Raw genomic sequence first — 15,491 nt, 5'->3', positions numbered from 1 at the left:
TCAATCCATCTAGTGTGAGACTAGCTGAATCATCAAGTAATATTAAACTGCATTTAATTTAGATTGTTTCTATCCCAATTTCCAGTCTGTACCATAGGATAAAACCTTGGGATCTGACGAACTTTGACTTACGCTTTCCTTAGTGTGTTCTGTGACATTTTCCTAACTTCCCTTAATAAAAAGGACAGTTCTGTGATTCCATAGATTTCATCTGCATTTGCACTGTGGATGGAATTGAACAGAGTAAGAACAAACCAAGCGCCCAGTGCTCCTAGTATGTGCCAGTAAGAAAAGGAAATTAGCAAAATGCTGCTGGTGATAAGAACACAAGGGAAATCTGGCTGTGAAGTAAAAGGATTTTATTGGGCACAGCAGCTTAAATTTTTATCTAATGGAAGCATATCAATGTTTGAACAACTTTTTACATGAGGTAAAACTCCATTTAACCTAGCTGACACACATTACCAGCAAAGGTACATTTTAAAAGAACAAACAAACAAACAAAAAACAAAGTCAAGTTTTTTCTTTGAGCTGGTGACATCTTCTTAGGCTTTCACTGTCTGATACTTAAATCGTGGAAAAATTCCCAAACAGAAACTTCTGCGCTGGCAGGAAGGCTGGCTGGCCCATAATTCCACACATGTGAGTTTAGAGAGTTTAAGATGTCTTTATGTGCGTCAAGAAAAATATATACTCTAACTTGGCTTTTTACATTAAGCTGTTAACTGTGCTCCAGGAACTTGTGCTTCAGAAAATGTAAATTCCACTACACTAAAAATCCAAGTGGCCACAGATTTGGAAAGGTACCTACGGACGGCAGGAGCAGAAAGTGCCTTCCTGGTCAGAGTGGTGAGAGCCCAAGGGCTGAAAGAAAAGTGATCCGAGTGAGGATGGGGAGAGAGAAACTGATGACCTCAGAGTGGACAGGAAAAGAAGGGCAGGCGCCTGAGCAACAACAAACCAGAGAACTTGTATTATGTGGAAGAGACAGGCTGTGACAGGAAGAGCAGGGTGTATTTTATTATGAAACACATCAAACATACAGTGAGAAGTCCAAAAAATAAAACTTGTGTGTCCAACAACTCAAATGACACAGTATTAACCTGGAGTCATATTTTCTTCAGTACCTTTAAGTAATAAAAAGCTCTATGCAGACTAGACAGTATCCCTTATGTATCCCTTCTTGATGCTCCCATGTACTTTCATTCGAGACTTACTGAGAGGATGCATTTAGAGGGGGAAAAAAAAAACACCTACCCAACCTAGACAGAAGAATGGTAAGCAAACAAAAATGCAGACATAAAAGGTCATTAAAGAAAAAGCTTCCAATAAGCAAAAACACAAGATGTGGTACTTTCTCTCCTAAATCTAGCCTTCTCTGTTTCCAGTCTCATTACAGTTGATCTTCAAGAGAGGCTGTTTCTGCAAGACAAAAATCAGTTCTCAGTATGCCTCATATAAAAACCCAGTCACTGTGGTTCTTAATTTCTATCTCAAGTACAAGAAAACCAAATACTCACTTTTAATCTGAAATTCCACATTTCTTTAAGTCAGATCTGCCAGTTAAAAAAATTCACCACTGCAATAACAGGGCTTTATGTTAAGTATAGCTGTTTGTACTCCCCTTCACAGATATGCTCCCCTCCAAATATAAAAAATATTTTATACTAACCTGTATGCTGAAATACTTATCTCTTTGATGAAGAGATTACAGTTTTATGTTCTCATAAACACACCATTCCTAGTTCAGCAATTTTACAATTATATATATATGACATATGAATGCATGCTCAGTCGTGTTTGACTCTTTGTGACCCCGTGGTCTATAGCACGCCAGGCTCCTCTGTCCATGGGATTTTCCAAGCTAGAATACTGGTGAATTGCCAGTCTCCTTCAGGAGAATCTTCTCAACTCAGGACCAGAGTTTTATGTTCTCATAAGTGTATCACTCTTAGTTCAGCAATTTTACAATTAAGCTACTAACAAATTTTTGCAATCAGGAATTCATGATCTGAGCCACAGTCAGCTCCTTGTTTTTGCTGACTGTATACAGCTTCTCCATCTTTGGCTGCAAAGAATATAATCAATTCTTCTAAGGGATTCTTGCCCACAGTAGTAGATGTCTGGATTAAATTCGCCCATTCCAGTCCATTTTAGGTCACTGATTCGTAAAATGCTGATGTTCACTCTTGCCATCTCCTGTTTGACCACTTCCAGTTTACCGTGATTCATGGACCTAACATTCCAGCTTCCTATGCGATATTGTTCTTTACAGCATCGGACTTTACTTCCATCACCAGTCACATCCACAACTGGGTGTTGTTTTCATTTTGGCTCCATCTCTTCATTCTTTCTGGAGTTATTTCTCCACTCTTCTCCAGTATGATATTGGGCACCTACCAACCTGGGGAGTTCATCTTTCAACGTCATATCTTTTTGCCTTTTCATACTGTTCAGGGGATTCTCAAGGTAAGAATATTGAAGTGGTTTGCCATTCCCTTCTCCCTTTTCCTTACTGCAAAATTCAGAGTTAAATTGAAGAAAGTAGGGAAACCACTAGACAAACCATTCAGGTATGACCTAAATCAAATCCCTTACGATTATACAGTGGAAGTGACAAATAAGTTCAAGGGATTAGATCTGATAGGCAGAGTGCCTGAAGAACTACGGACGGAGGTTCATGACGCTGTATAGGAAGCAGTGATCAAGACCATCCCCAAGAAAAAGAAATGCAAAAAGGCAAAATGGTTGTCTGAGAAGACCTTACAAATATCTGAGAAAAGAAAAGAAGCTAAAGGCAAAGGAGAAAAGGACAGATAAACCCATCTGAATGCAGAGTTACAAAGAATAGCAAAGAGAGATAAGAAAGCCTTCTTCAGTGATCAATGCAAAGAAATAGAGGAAAACAATAGAATGAGAAAGACCAGAGATCTCATCAAGAAAATTAATATACCAAGGGAACATTTCATGCAAAGATGGGCACAATTAAGGACAGAAATGGCATGGACCTAACAGAAACAGAAGATATTAAGAGGTGGCAAGAATACACAGAAGAACTATACAGAAAAGATCATGACCAAGATAACCATGATGATGTGATCACTCACCTAGAGCCAGGCATCCTGGAATGTGAAGTCAAGTGATGCTGAGGAAGCATCACTAAGAACAAAGCTAGTGGAGGTGATGGAATTCCAGATGAGCTATTGCAAATCCTAAAAGAGGATGCTGTGAAAGTGCTGCACTCAATATGCCAGCAAATTTGGAAAACTCAGCAGTGGCCACAGGACTGGAAAAGGTCAGTTTTCATTCCAATCCCAAAGAAAGGCAATCCCAAAGACTGCTCAAACTACCACACAATTGCACTCATTTCACATGCTAGCAAAGTTAATGCTCAAAATTCTCCAAGCAAGGCAGGCTTCAGCAGTACATGAACTGTGAAGCTCCAGATGTTCAAGCTGGATTTAGAAAAGGCAGAGGAACCAGAGATCAAATTGCCAACATCTGCTGGATAATCAAAAAAAGCAAGGGATTTTTAATAAAACATCTAATTCTGCTTTATTGACTACACCAAAGCCTTTGACTGTGTGGATCACAACAAACCATGGAAAATTCTTCAAGAGGTGGGAATATCAGACAACTTTACCTGTCTCCTGAGAAACCTGTATGCAGGGTAGGAAGCAACAGTTAGAACCGGACATGGAACAAGAGACTGGTTCCAAATCAGGAAAGGAATACGTCAAGGCTGTATAATGTCACCCTATTTAACTTATATGCAGATTACATCATGCAAAATGCTGGGCTGGATGAAGCACAAGCTGGAATCAAGACTGCAGGGAGAAATATCAATAACCTCAAATATGTGGTGATCCTTGTGGCAGAAAGCAAAGAGGAACTAAAGAGCCTCTTGATGAAAGTGGAAGAGGAGAGGGAAAAGGCTGGCTTAAAACTCAGCATTCATGAAATGAAGATCATGGCATCTGGTCCCATCACTTCCTGGCAAATAAATGATGAAACAATGGAAACAGTGACATTTTATTTTTCTGGGCTCCAAAATCACTGCAGATGGTGACTGCAGCCATGAAATTAAAAGATGTTTACTCCTTGCAAGAAAAGCTATGACCAACCTAGACAGCATATTAAAAAGCAGAGACATTACTTTGCCAACAAAGGTCCGTCTAGTCAAAGCTATGGTTTTTCCAGTAATCATGTATGGATGTGAGAGCTGGACCATAAAGAAACCTGAGCACCAAAGAATTGATGCTTTTGAACTGTGGTGTTGGAGAAGACTCTTGAAGAGTCCCTTGGATAGCAAGGAGATCCAACCAGTCCATCCTAAAGGAAATCAGTCCTGAATATTCACTGGAAGGACTGAGGCTGAAGCTGAATCTCCAATACTTTGGCCACCTGATGAATAGAACGGACTCCTTGGAAAAGACCCAGATGCTGAGAAAGACTAAAGGCAGGAGGAGAAGGGGATGACAGAGGATGAGATGGTTGGATGGCAACACCAGCTCAATGGACATGAGTTTGAGCAAGCTGTGGGAGTTGATGATGGACAGGGGAGCCTGGGGTGCTGCAGTCCATGGGGTCTCAAGGAGTCAGACACGACTGAGTGACTGAACTGAACTAACAAATTAAACATTTCTCCACAAATGATGAAACAATGAAACTAAGCACATTTTCTCCATCTCTAGGAAAAATAATTTAAAGAATCATTCAACTACACTTTCATGACAATGAAGGATGCTTAAGGAGCCATGTATGGTAATTTTCCTCATCCCATAACCTTGTAGTTTCCTGCCCTTCAGAGCTGATCTAATCTAAATGACACCGCAGCACAGCCGCAGGTGAGCAGCAGAGGGCAGCACGGAGAACTCGGCTGCGAGTCAGAAGACCGCCTTTCCTGTCTGTGTGTGTGGTTTCAGGGCAACCATTTAACCTCCTGGAGCTTTCACTTCCTCATCTATAAAATGAGGCTTACTTTCTTTTAATCTTCCAGATACTGTGAAAATTAAATGTGTGACCAGATGTAAAAGTGATTTTTAACTAATGCACTACTCAAATTCAGGGCATGGCACAGTATTCGAAGGTAGTCAAAAATGTGTATTTACTCCTACAGTAAAGGAGAAACCAGTTCAACCACTATGCTTTAAATGAAGCGATGTGTTGTTGTTGTTGTTTTAACATAATGTCTTCAATATATTTAGAAACAGAAAACACTGGTTTCATCTGAGATTGTATATGCAACATTCAATACTCCTATGGGGAAAAAAGAACTTATTTCACAGATAAAAAGATAAAAGCACATACAAGTTAATCAACTTGATTAAAAATATGATGACTTGGCGCTAGGACTAAATGCCAGAAGTTCATGTCATTGCACATTCCCCAATCTATGAAATTTAAAGTATCATTAAATTTCAGATTTTAAACTCAAGTACACAGAACAGCAATCCTGGGTGTTCACTGGAAGGACTGATGCTGAAGTTGCAACTCCAATACTTTGGCCACCTCATGCGAAGAGCTGACTAATTGGAAAAGACCCTGATGCTGGGAGGGATTGGGGGCAGGAGGAGAAGGGGACGACAGAGGATGAGATGGCTGGATGACATCACCGACTCGATGGACATGAGTCTGAGTAAACTCCGGGAGTTGGTGATGGACAGGGAGGCCTGGCATGCTGCAATTCAGAGGGTCGCAAAGAGTCGGACACGACTGAGCGACTGAACTGAACACAAAACAGCTGTCAGTGTTAAAAACAATGTATTAGAAAGGATTGAAAGTTGAATTGCAAGTTAGCATTTATTAAAGAAGTAACCCAAAACTTGTGAAGTAAAGTAAATAAATCATCTCAAAATAAATCATGAGAATCAAAACTGATGATCCTGCATGAATGACAGTTAGCTTAGAACTTAGTCATACTTTCTCAGAAACAGAAACAAACAACTGTGCGTTAACATATGGAGAATAAATGTGACCCCAGTAGGTACCTCCTTAAGAGCTGCTACACTCACAGAGCCCCAGAGAGCAGAAGGACCTCAGGAGCTACTTGCAATGGTCACTTGAGCCCGCCAGAGTGCAGGAATTAAGTCAAAGTTCTTTTGCTTTTAGTTGAAATTCTATCAATTCAAAGTGGCAAGAAGGACAACTTCATTTTGACCAGAAGTCCTAATTGGTTACTGATCACAGAACACTTTCCAAGGGTTATCTTAGATCACAGGATCCCAGGCAGAAAAAATAAGAAGCCACAGCAAGGGAACCACTATTTAAAACCCACTATGGGTTTACCTATGACTGATGGCCAATTCATGTTGATACATGGCACAAACCAACACAATGTTGTAAAAAGAAAAAATAAAATTCAATTCAATTAAAAAGAAAAAATAAATAAAACCCACTGATAGCATCTTTAACCACTAGAGTCACCGGAGCTAAAGAAGGAAGAATATGCTTTGTTCTGAAATGAAATCTATCAGTGCAGCCCATTTTCTTGACGCCTCAGAACTTCTTCACAAAAAGTATTAGCCATCTTCATAGAAGTGTGTACAAGAAAGTGTTAATTTCACTCTAGACACAAAAGAACTTCAGGCTAAGCTTGACCTCACGACAATTTTTACACGTCCCTGCACATACCATCAAGAGCTTTCTCTATGTCAAGCAACAGTTAAGGACAGGATGGCCCTGGACTCAGTTCCACAAGCAGTGTCAAAGGGAGGCTACCAAACGAAAGCTTGGAAGAAGGCAGAATCATTATAGCCAGCCCTCTGATCATCAGACCACAGAGTAAAGCACAGCCTCCAAACACGTGCTCTGCCCTGACAAAATGACTGGAGATGTCCTGTTGGGGGTTGAGTTAAGAGGATAAATAACATCAAATTTAACTTACTTTTTAACAATTTTTTCATTTCAATAAATTTATTTTCATTGGTTGGATTGTTTAAAAGGAAGAGAAGAATTTGCTCATGCTTTTCAACCTGAGGGTGAGAAAGAAAATAGTGTTATTTCATTCCTTAAAATGTTGGGAGTATAATTTAACTTTAGGGAAATTTACCCACTTGTTTCTGTAGCTTCGTGCAGCAGCAGTTCATCCTGTTTGCCGTTTCTAAAAGCAAATGCAAAAAGCTGTTAGACCTCTTAGCTATAAATAACAGGGAAAAAAACAAACCTGGAGTTTGAACATACACAAGCCTACCCTGCAGGGCAGATCCTTTCCAACCCCAAAGGACTAGATGGATTAAACTTCTCATCAGCGCTTTAATGCTGCCCACTACTGTGTCCTGTGTTCTACCAAGTGAGCGCCCTCACCCGTCCAGGGTTTTGGGTCTTGCCTGTCCTGCACAGTGTATCTCTTTTTGGTGGAGATCAGGCCTGACTAATCATCTTATGAAATGACTAGTAAGACCCAGTCTCAAGTATATGAGTTCTTCTCACTTTGATCAGGATCAAAAGGAAGTAGGAAGTAACTGAATGCTTGACTTTTTTAAACCTTGGAGCATTAATGCTATGGACAAGGTTTCCGAGCCTGATATAAGGAAAATCTGGACTGGGAGGTCGGCTTCCTTCCAGGCTCCTCTGAGGTAGCAACATGAGTCAGTACCCCACTGCCGGATTCATAGAAGAGGACGACAAAGGGAACAAACATAGCCATGAGAATAAAGAAGGATCAGACCTACTATATGATGACATCTGTTTCTGGTTACACTTACATCTGTTATTAATTAAACTTGAAAAAACAATACCTTTATTTACAGCACTTGGATTTTCAGATGTGATGTTTTTTGCCAGACCATACATCACCAGCTTATCAGCTATATTGATAGTACCATTCTCGGAACACTTCTCAACTGACACCGTGTGAACATTCTTGATAACTCCTTTTACAGAAATCATTACATTCTGATTCAACATGAAATTCTTCAGTAGCTCTATCATTAGGTAAGAACATCTTCCATTCAACTCCATTAGTCCTGGAAAAAAACTGAGTACTAATCAACAAGTTCCTAAAGGATAATATTTAACTTAATTGTCTAAGGATAATAAAAGGCTCACTGATTTTAGCTAGCTTTAGTTACATACGCTGTAACGTAAAAAGCTGCTGCCTTCGAAAAAAATCAAACCTGACAAATCCTCAATCCTTATTATGTGTCAAGCGCTAGTGAAGTGAAAATCGCTGTCGTTTCCTACTCTGCGACCCCCATGGACTATACAGTCCATGGAAATTCTCCAGGCCAGAGTACTGGAGTGGGTAGCCTTTCCCTTCTCCAGGGGATCTTCCCAACTCAGGGGTCGAACCCAGATCTCCCACATTGCAGGCGTATTCTTCACCAGCCGAGCCACAAGGAAAGCCCAAGAATACTAGAGCCTGTCCCTTCTCCAGGGGATCTTCCTGACCCAGGAATCGAACCAGGGTCTCCTGCATTGCAGGCGGATTCTATACCAGCTGAGCCATCAGAGAAGCCCTGTTAAACACTTAATTTAGGTCTACAAGCCAGAACACTGACAAATGTCTGCCTATGTGGACTTCTGTTCTAATGGGAGACGCAAACAATGATAAAGAGAATTTTCTAACTTTCTGAGTCAAAACCAAAGTAGACGGTGAGGCAGTCCATTATTATCTGGTGGAACCTCTAGGTAAAGAAATTAGGAGTAAGAATAAAAAGCTACTTCAGCATTTTGGTTCCTTATATTCAAATTCCAACTGAAGGGTTGAATAAATATGCAGATATAGGTAAGAGTACAAATAGTAAGGTAGGCTAAAACAGTGTCATGAGAACATCTCTAGTCTGCAACAAGGCAGAAAGACCCCCACAAGAGAGGTCAGAGCAGTGACCCCAGCTGGTCCTGGCTCTGCCACTTTCTAGGTGTGCAACCTGAGACCAACCAGAATCTCTGAGCCTTGACTCTCTGCCACTCATCTGTAAAACCAAAGATGGAATGACTGAATATAATTTTTGTGAGAATCAAAGAAAGAATAAAAGACATGAGTTGGTTTTTTTTTTTTTTTTTTTTTTTTTGGGTAAACTCTGCTTGATATTTAGAAATCTGGGCAGTTACTTAAGATACCCATTTGTTTCAGACTTAATGTTATAGAAGAAAGAAAAAAAAAATCCCACAGACAGCCATACTGGAAAGTGACTTAATTGTCTACCATCAAGGGAACATCTGATAACTTGGAAAGGAAGCTCCAGGTGGCTGGCAGAGATGGGCTGCACTCGGCAGAGAGGCAGAGTTTCCATGTTTCCATAGTCCGCATAGAGCACTTTCACGTCGGCATCTGATGTCCCCAGCACAATGGCACGGTACCAGCAATCATCACCTAAAAATGGAATGGAGTCTCAGTTACCTTCAATGAGGCCCTCCTCCCTTACGATGGTTATTCATAGTTACATTGACATCACTTGGAAATTCACACCAAGATTTCTGACTTCATGCCAAGGATTCTAGATTAAATACAAGCATCACCTCTACTTCTTGCAGATTCTACTGAAAAGACAGTTACAGGATTGAACAGAAAAAAGGCTAAGACCACAAGGATGGAGAACAAGAGAGATGACGATGTAACGTTGGGAAGCTGGAAAGCAGATACATGAATGGAAATAACTTAGCAGAGTTCAACTGAAGCTGCTGTAAGGAAGCCAAGAAGCATCCCAGTTTGCATTTCAAATCCCCAAGTAATCAAGGCTCAATAATTGGTGATAGTCATTCAAAAGTAGGAGTAAATATGAAACTGAGATGGTGACTGAATGTGGAAGCAGAGTTCCTTCCCCAGGACATGTGAATAAACTTTAGTTTATAAACACATTTACACATAATAACTATTTTTACAGGTGATGAAGCTTTATGATTAGCTTTGTGTTTGCATGTTTTAATAACACTTAGAAAGGTCCCCCTTTCTAGGTAATGTCTCCTACCCAAGGACAGAAGACTAGTTTCTTCTTCAGAGAGGACGGACCAGAGAGACTACGGACTGGGGAACACGAGGCAGAGCAGAGATCCCTGTCAGGCCAGTCCGCACTTCAGGCAGGAGACGACATCTCAAGCAAAAGCACCTGAAGACACCAGCGTGAAGACTTCCCAGTGAAACAGCAGAGCCAGGTCACCCCACAGACAAGCTCTGCCCCCACTCAAAGGAACTTCCAATTAGCTTCTTAGTGCCTCACCTTATAAAGACAAACAGCAAAGGATGACCAAACAGAAGAAGAAAGAGAAGACCAGACCAAACAAACGGGATATCAAGGAAACAGAGGCCAAGGACAGAGGAAACCACGAAAATTAAAAGAACATGACCATCCTCAGAGAAATGACCTTCCATCCTTAAAACAAGTATAAGGAAGTGTTAAAACCACACACCTGAGAAACATAAAAACTACTGAAACAAAAAAATGTGATATTAAAAATGAGATAAGAAAGGCCGGAAGAGAAAACCGAGGAAACCTCTTGAACAGTATAAAAAAGATGAAACAGCAGAGGAAATTCAGCAGAAGAGTTTAAGCCTAACATTAGAATACTTGGAAGTTCATAAAAGAGCAGAAAATGAAAGAAAGGAATACAAAAAATTCAGGGAAAAATTTCAAAACTAAAGCCCATAAATTTCAAGATTAACAGGCCCACCCACTGAGTGCTCACTCAGTACAACAGTGAAAGAAAACCAGTGCTGGGGGGAGTCCCCGGTTAGGACTCTACACTTTCCCTGACGGGGCCCGGGTTCAATCCCTGGTTGGCGAACTAAGATTCCACAAGCTGTGTGGAGCAGCCAAAAAAAGGAAGAAAGAAAACCAATGCTAAGTCACATCATAAAATGCAAAACTCGGGATGAAGAGATTACCACAAGTTCCAGAAAGAAGGAAAAAAATATGTACAAAGTTTGGAGAAGCTCAACGCCTTCTACCTCTCCACCAGCAACACCTGCAGCTAAAAGACAATATAAAAGCAATGCCTTCAAAAGTTTAAGAGGAAGATGATTTCCAACCTGGAATTCTATCTATAGGTAAGCTATCAAGTTTAGGGTAGGATACTTTTTCAAACATGGAGGGTAACAGAAAACTTAATTTTATATGTACCTTTTCTCAGCTTCCAGAGGATGAGATATACCCAAATATTAAGAGTAAGTCAAAAGTAAGGGATCCAGAAAGCAAGTTAAGATGAGGGAGGGAGATAATCTGGCATCAAGGAGGGGGTGGGAGAGAAATCCAAGCAACAGAGGGTTGGCGTGATGGTGACACGAAACTTCCAGGAGGACAGCTCAGGTCCCAAAGACAAGCAGTCTAGATAGGAGCTGGTAAAAAGGCCAGGGCTGCCTACGATTATGACAAAAGTGGATCAAGTACATAAAGTACTCTTGGAGAGAATTGATACCAGTACAGAGGACTGGAGATCATTACTGAAAGTATACAGAACACGAGTAACAAAAAAAAGGCCGCAGAAATATTTATAGTGACTACATGGCTAGGCTGTGAATTGCTTTTATGCAACCCTAGTAACATAACACAGAATAATTATCTAACCAAAAATTATGACACATTTCTACCAGGAAGAAAAGAGAGGGAAACTGTAGATCCAGTTGTCATATAAAATAAATAGAAAATTAAATACTTTTAAAAACTGTAAGTCTAATGTTTTAAATGCACACTGTTCCGCGTAACAGAAAGAATCTTACTTGTGTATCTGGCACAACACGCATCTCCAATTTTCGGTGTATAGGGCGATCGGCTTTTCTGAGCATTGCAATATTCTAACAATTCAGCCGTCAATACACTCAGTTTTTCCTGATCTTCTAAAATATATATTAAAAAAAAACACCTCATTAGAACTGATTCAAATGAATTCTTTTTAATGGCTGAGTAATATTCCATTGTGTATATGTACCACAGCTTTCTTATCCATTTGTCTGCTGATGGGCATCTAGGTTGCTTCCATGTCCTGGCTATTATAAACAGTGCTGTGATGAACACTGGGGTACATGTGCCTCTTTCAGATCTGGTTTCCTCGGTGTGTATGCCCAGGAGTGGGATTCCTGGGTCATATGGCAGTTCTAATGAGGTGGATGAAACTGGAGCCCATTATACAGAGTGAAGTAAGCCAGAAAGATAAACACCAATACAGTATACTGACGCATATATATGAAATTTAGAAAGATGGTAACAATAACCCTGTATGCAAGACAGAAAAAGAGACACAGATGTATAGAACAGACTTTTGGACTCTATGAGAGAAGGCGAGGGTGGGATGATCTGAGAGAACAGTATTGAAGCATGTATATTATCAAGTGTGAAACAGATCGCCAGTCCAGCCAGGCTGGATGCATGAGACAAGTGTTCGGGGCTGGTGCACTGGGAAGACCCAGAGGGATGGAACGGGGAAGGAGGTGGGAGGGGGGGTTCAGGATGGGGAACACATGTAAATCCATGGCTGATTCATGTCAATGTATGGCAAAAACCACTACAATATTGCAAAGTAATTAGCCTCCAACTAATAAAAATAAAGGAAAAAAATTAAAAAAAAGTTCTGTGAAGAAACTTTCAGTGCTAATATTTATAAAAGTATATAAAAAGGAAAATTAAATCTAAACTCCAAAGACCCTGTATATTTTAAAATATACATTTCTGTTTTAAAAACAGATAAAACCACTAGGGGGTACACTGTGGGGAAGGGACCCAGTACTGGGAAGGGGTAAGAAGGAAGCCACCGGTGGGCTAATGTGTTGATCAGGGTGGTTAGCCCAGTGTGCTCGTTCTACAAAAACCTACGATGTTAGGCTACAGCTTTACAATTGCTCCGTATACTTGTCAGTGTGTTATAGGTAATAAAATGAAACAAAGTACTTCCAATTTATCACACCGTATGTAGCTGCCAGGATGGAATAACCCTGAGCCCATGCTTCCTACTATACAGTTTAAAGATGACTGTTCCTAAAACGGAGAATAAATTTAAGAGCAGTTATTGGTATCACCACAATTCTTGGGTTGATCACTTAAAAAAAAAAGGTTCATTTTTAAGTATCTGCAAATTTTTCTGAATAGCCAACTTGTATTGTACTAACTCAGCTTCTGAACTATAAGAATAAACTCAAATACACTGATGAGATGACTGAATTGCAATCTTTCATGAAACAAAAAAGGAAAATTAAAGTCAACATTTATATGCTACTCTTCTTCACAATTAGAAGCACTGTCAAACAGTTCTCTAAGTTCCTAGGACTCAGTAACACTGTGATCAAAGAGTGATTTCAAAGTACTTTTTCAACATATCTAAAACAGAATTTGGTTGAAATTCTCTTAATGCTCATAGAAGGTTAAGTTAGTAAGTATAATTCCATACAGACAGTACCTACTTTTAAACAATAAATTATACAGTAATCAAGGACACTGCCTTGTTATAAAAAGCTGCAGATGATCAAGACCAGGCAGAGTAGAGACTGAATGCAGGGCATGTTCACATCTGTTTTTAAAATCAAATTTTCCTTACATATTACTATGATCAATTAAAACACTGAGTGGAAAGGAAACCATCACTTCTCCCTGTCGCTTCCTAAGGAGTTCAGGTAAGTTCATTCTACAATTAAAAGACTAACATAAATATGTCTCAAATTTTTATTTCTTACCTGCCATTTCATTTGGTAGAGCATAAAACAAGTTTGGATTTGCGATTTCTAAAATGCATGCTTGTACAGTTTTATTAACTGGCAACTCTATCGTACTCCACTGATTAGCTGAAGAGATGGCTGAAAATACATGAAATACAGTCCTCTCATGAAACAGATAAAACTTAGTATTCTACTGAATATCAACACTCCCAAAGTCCCAAAATGAAAATCTGTATTTTCACAAAAGAGTTTGTTTAATATGAGGGACTTTGGTGTGCATTACAAAAAAGCTCAACCTATATAACAAGAATCCTTAAACTATGACACTCATATAGTCTATTTTTATTTCTATAGTACATTTAATTATTAACATTTACTCAAACTTTAAGGGATACATAACTGTATGATGTATGTTGGTTTACCTGACAAGTAACTACATTAAAAATGAGTATAGTGTTCAATAAAACCCTGTTTCAATAAACATTCAGTTCAGTTGTGTCCATCTCTTTGTGACCCCATGGAATGCAGCATGACAGGCCTCCCTGTCCATCACCAACTACCAGAGTTTACTCAAACTCACATCCATTGAGTGGGTGATGCCATCTAACCATCGCATCCTCTGTCGTCCCCTTCTCCTCCCACCTTCAATCTTTCCCACGATCAGGGTCTTTTCAAATGAGTCAGTTCTTCGTATCAAGTGGCCAAAGTATTGGAGTTTCAGCTTCAACATCAGTCCTTCCAATGAATGTTCAGGGCTGATTTCCTTTAGGATGGACTTGTTGGATCTCCTTGCAGTCTAAGGGACTCTCAGGAGTCCTCTTCAACACCACAGTTTAAAAGCATCAATTCTTTGGTGCTCAGCTTTCTTTATAGTCCAACTGTCACATCCATACATGACTACTAGAAAAACCATAGCTTTGACTAGATGGACCTTTGTTGGCAGAGTAATGTCTCTGCTTTTTAATATGCTGTCTAGGTTGGTCATAACTATTCTTCCAAGGAGCAAGCATCTTTTAATTTCATGACTGCAGTCACCATCTGCAGTGACTTTGGAGCCCCCCAAAATAAAGTATGTCACTGTTTCCACTGCTTCTCCATCCATTTGCCATGAAGTGATAGGACCAGATGCCGTGATCTCAGTTTTCTGAATGCTGAGTTTTAAGCCAACTTTTTCACTCTGCTCTTTCATATCAAGAGGCTCTTTAGTTCTTCTTCGCTTCTTTCTGCCATAAGGGTGGTATCATCTGCATATCTGAGGTTATTGATATTTCTCCCGGCAATCTTGATTCCAGCTTGTGCTTCATCCAGCCCAGCATTTATCATGATGTACCTTGCATATAAGTTAAATAAGCAGGGTGATAATATACAGCCTTGACGTACTCCTTTCCCTATTTGGAACCAGTCTGTTGTTCCATGTCCAATTCTAACTGTTGCTTCCTGACCTGCATACAGATTTCTCAAGAGGCAAGTCAGGTGGTCTGGTATTCCCATCTCTTTCAGAATTTTCCACAGTTTGTGGTGATCCACACTGTCAAAGGCTTTGGCATAGTCAATAAAGCAGATGTTTTTCTGGAACTCTCTTGATTTTTCCATAATCCAACAGATGTTGGCAATTTGACCTCTGGTTCCTCTGCCTTTTCTAAAACCAGTTTGAACATCTGAAAGTTCACAGTTAACGTACTGTTGAAGCCTCGCTTGGAGAATTTTGAGCATTACTTTGCTAGCATGTGAGATGAGTCCAATTGTGAGGTAGTCTGAACATTCTTTGGCATTGCCTTTCTTTGGGACTGGTATGAAAACTGACCTTTTCCAGTCCTGTGGTCACTGCTGAGTTTTCCAAATTTGCTGGCATACTGAGTGCAGCACTTTCACAGCATCGTCTTTCAGGATTTAGAATACCTCAACTGGA

The 15,491-nt window shown here is 39.9% G+C and overlaps 1 protein-coding gene across 1 annotated transcript in view; it reads right to left on the bottom strand.

The window, feature by feature from the left end:
• Positions 1–438: 438 nt before the first annotated feature.
• The window catches only part of TDRD1 (tudor domain containing 1), a 51,276-nt gene continuing 36,223 nt past the window's right edge, over positions 439–15,491 (bottom strand). The window contains exons 20-26 of the mRNA XM_065919226.1: positions 13,601–13,720; positions 11,657–11,773; positions 9,149–9,316; positions 7,740–7,967; positions 7,056–7,102; positions 6,887–6,974; positions 439–1,422 (exon numbers count right to left, since the gene is read on the bottom strand). Coding sequence (XP_065775298.1) covers positions 1,394–1,422; positions 6,887–6,974; positions 7,056–7,102; positions 7,740–7,967; positions 9,149–9,316; positions 11,657–11,773; positions 13,601–13,720 — 797 coding nt within the window. The 3' untranslated portion in view covers positions 439–1,393. The remainder of the gene's footprint in view (positions 1,423–6,886; positions 6,975–7,055; positions 7,103–7,739; positions 7,968–9,148; positions 9,317–11,656; positions 11,774–13,600; positions 13,721–15,491) is intronic.

The sequence above is a fragment of the Muntiacus reevesi genome, chromosome 2 (assembly GCF_963930625.1).
Source record: "Muntiacus reevesi chromosome 2, mMunRee1.1, whole genome shotgun sequence".
NCBI classification, from domain to species: Eukaryota; Metazoa; Chordata; class Mammalia; order Artiodactyla; family Cervidae; genus Muntiacus; species Muntiacus reevesi.
The sequence above is the reverse complement of the archived record's forward strand: the minus strand, read 5'-3'. Positions and strand labels throughout refer to the sequence as shown.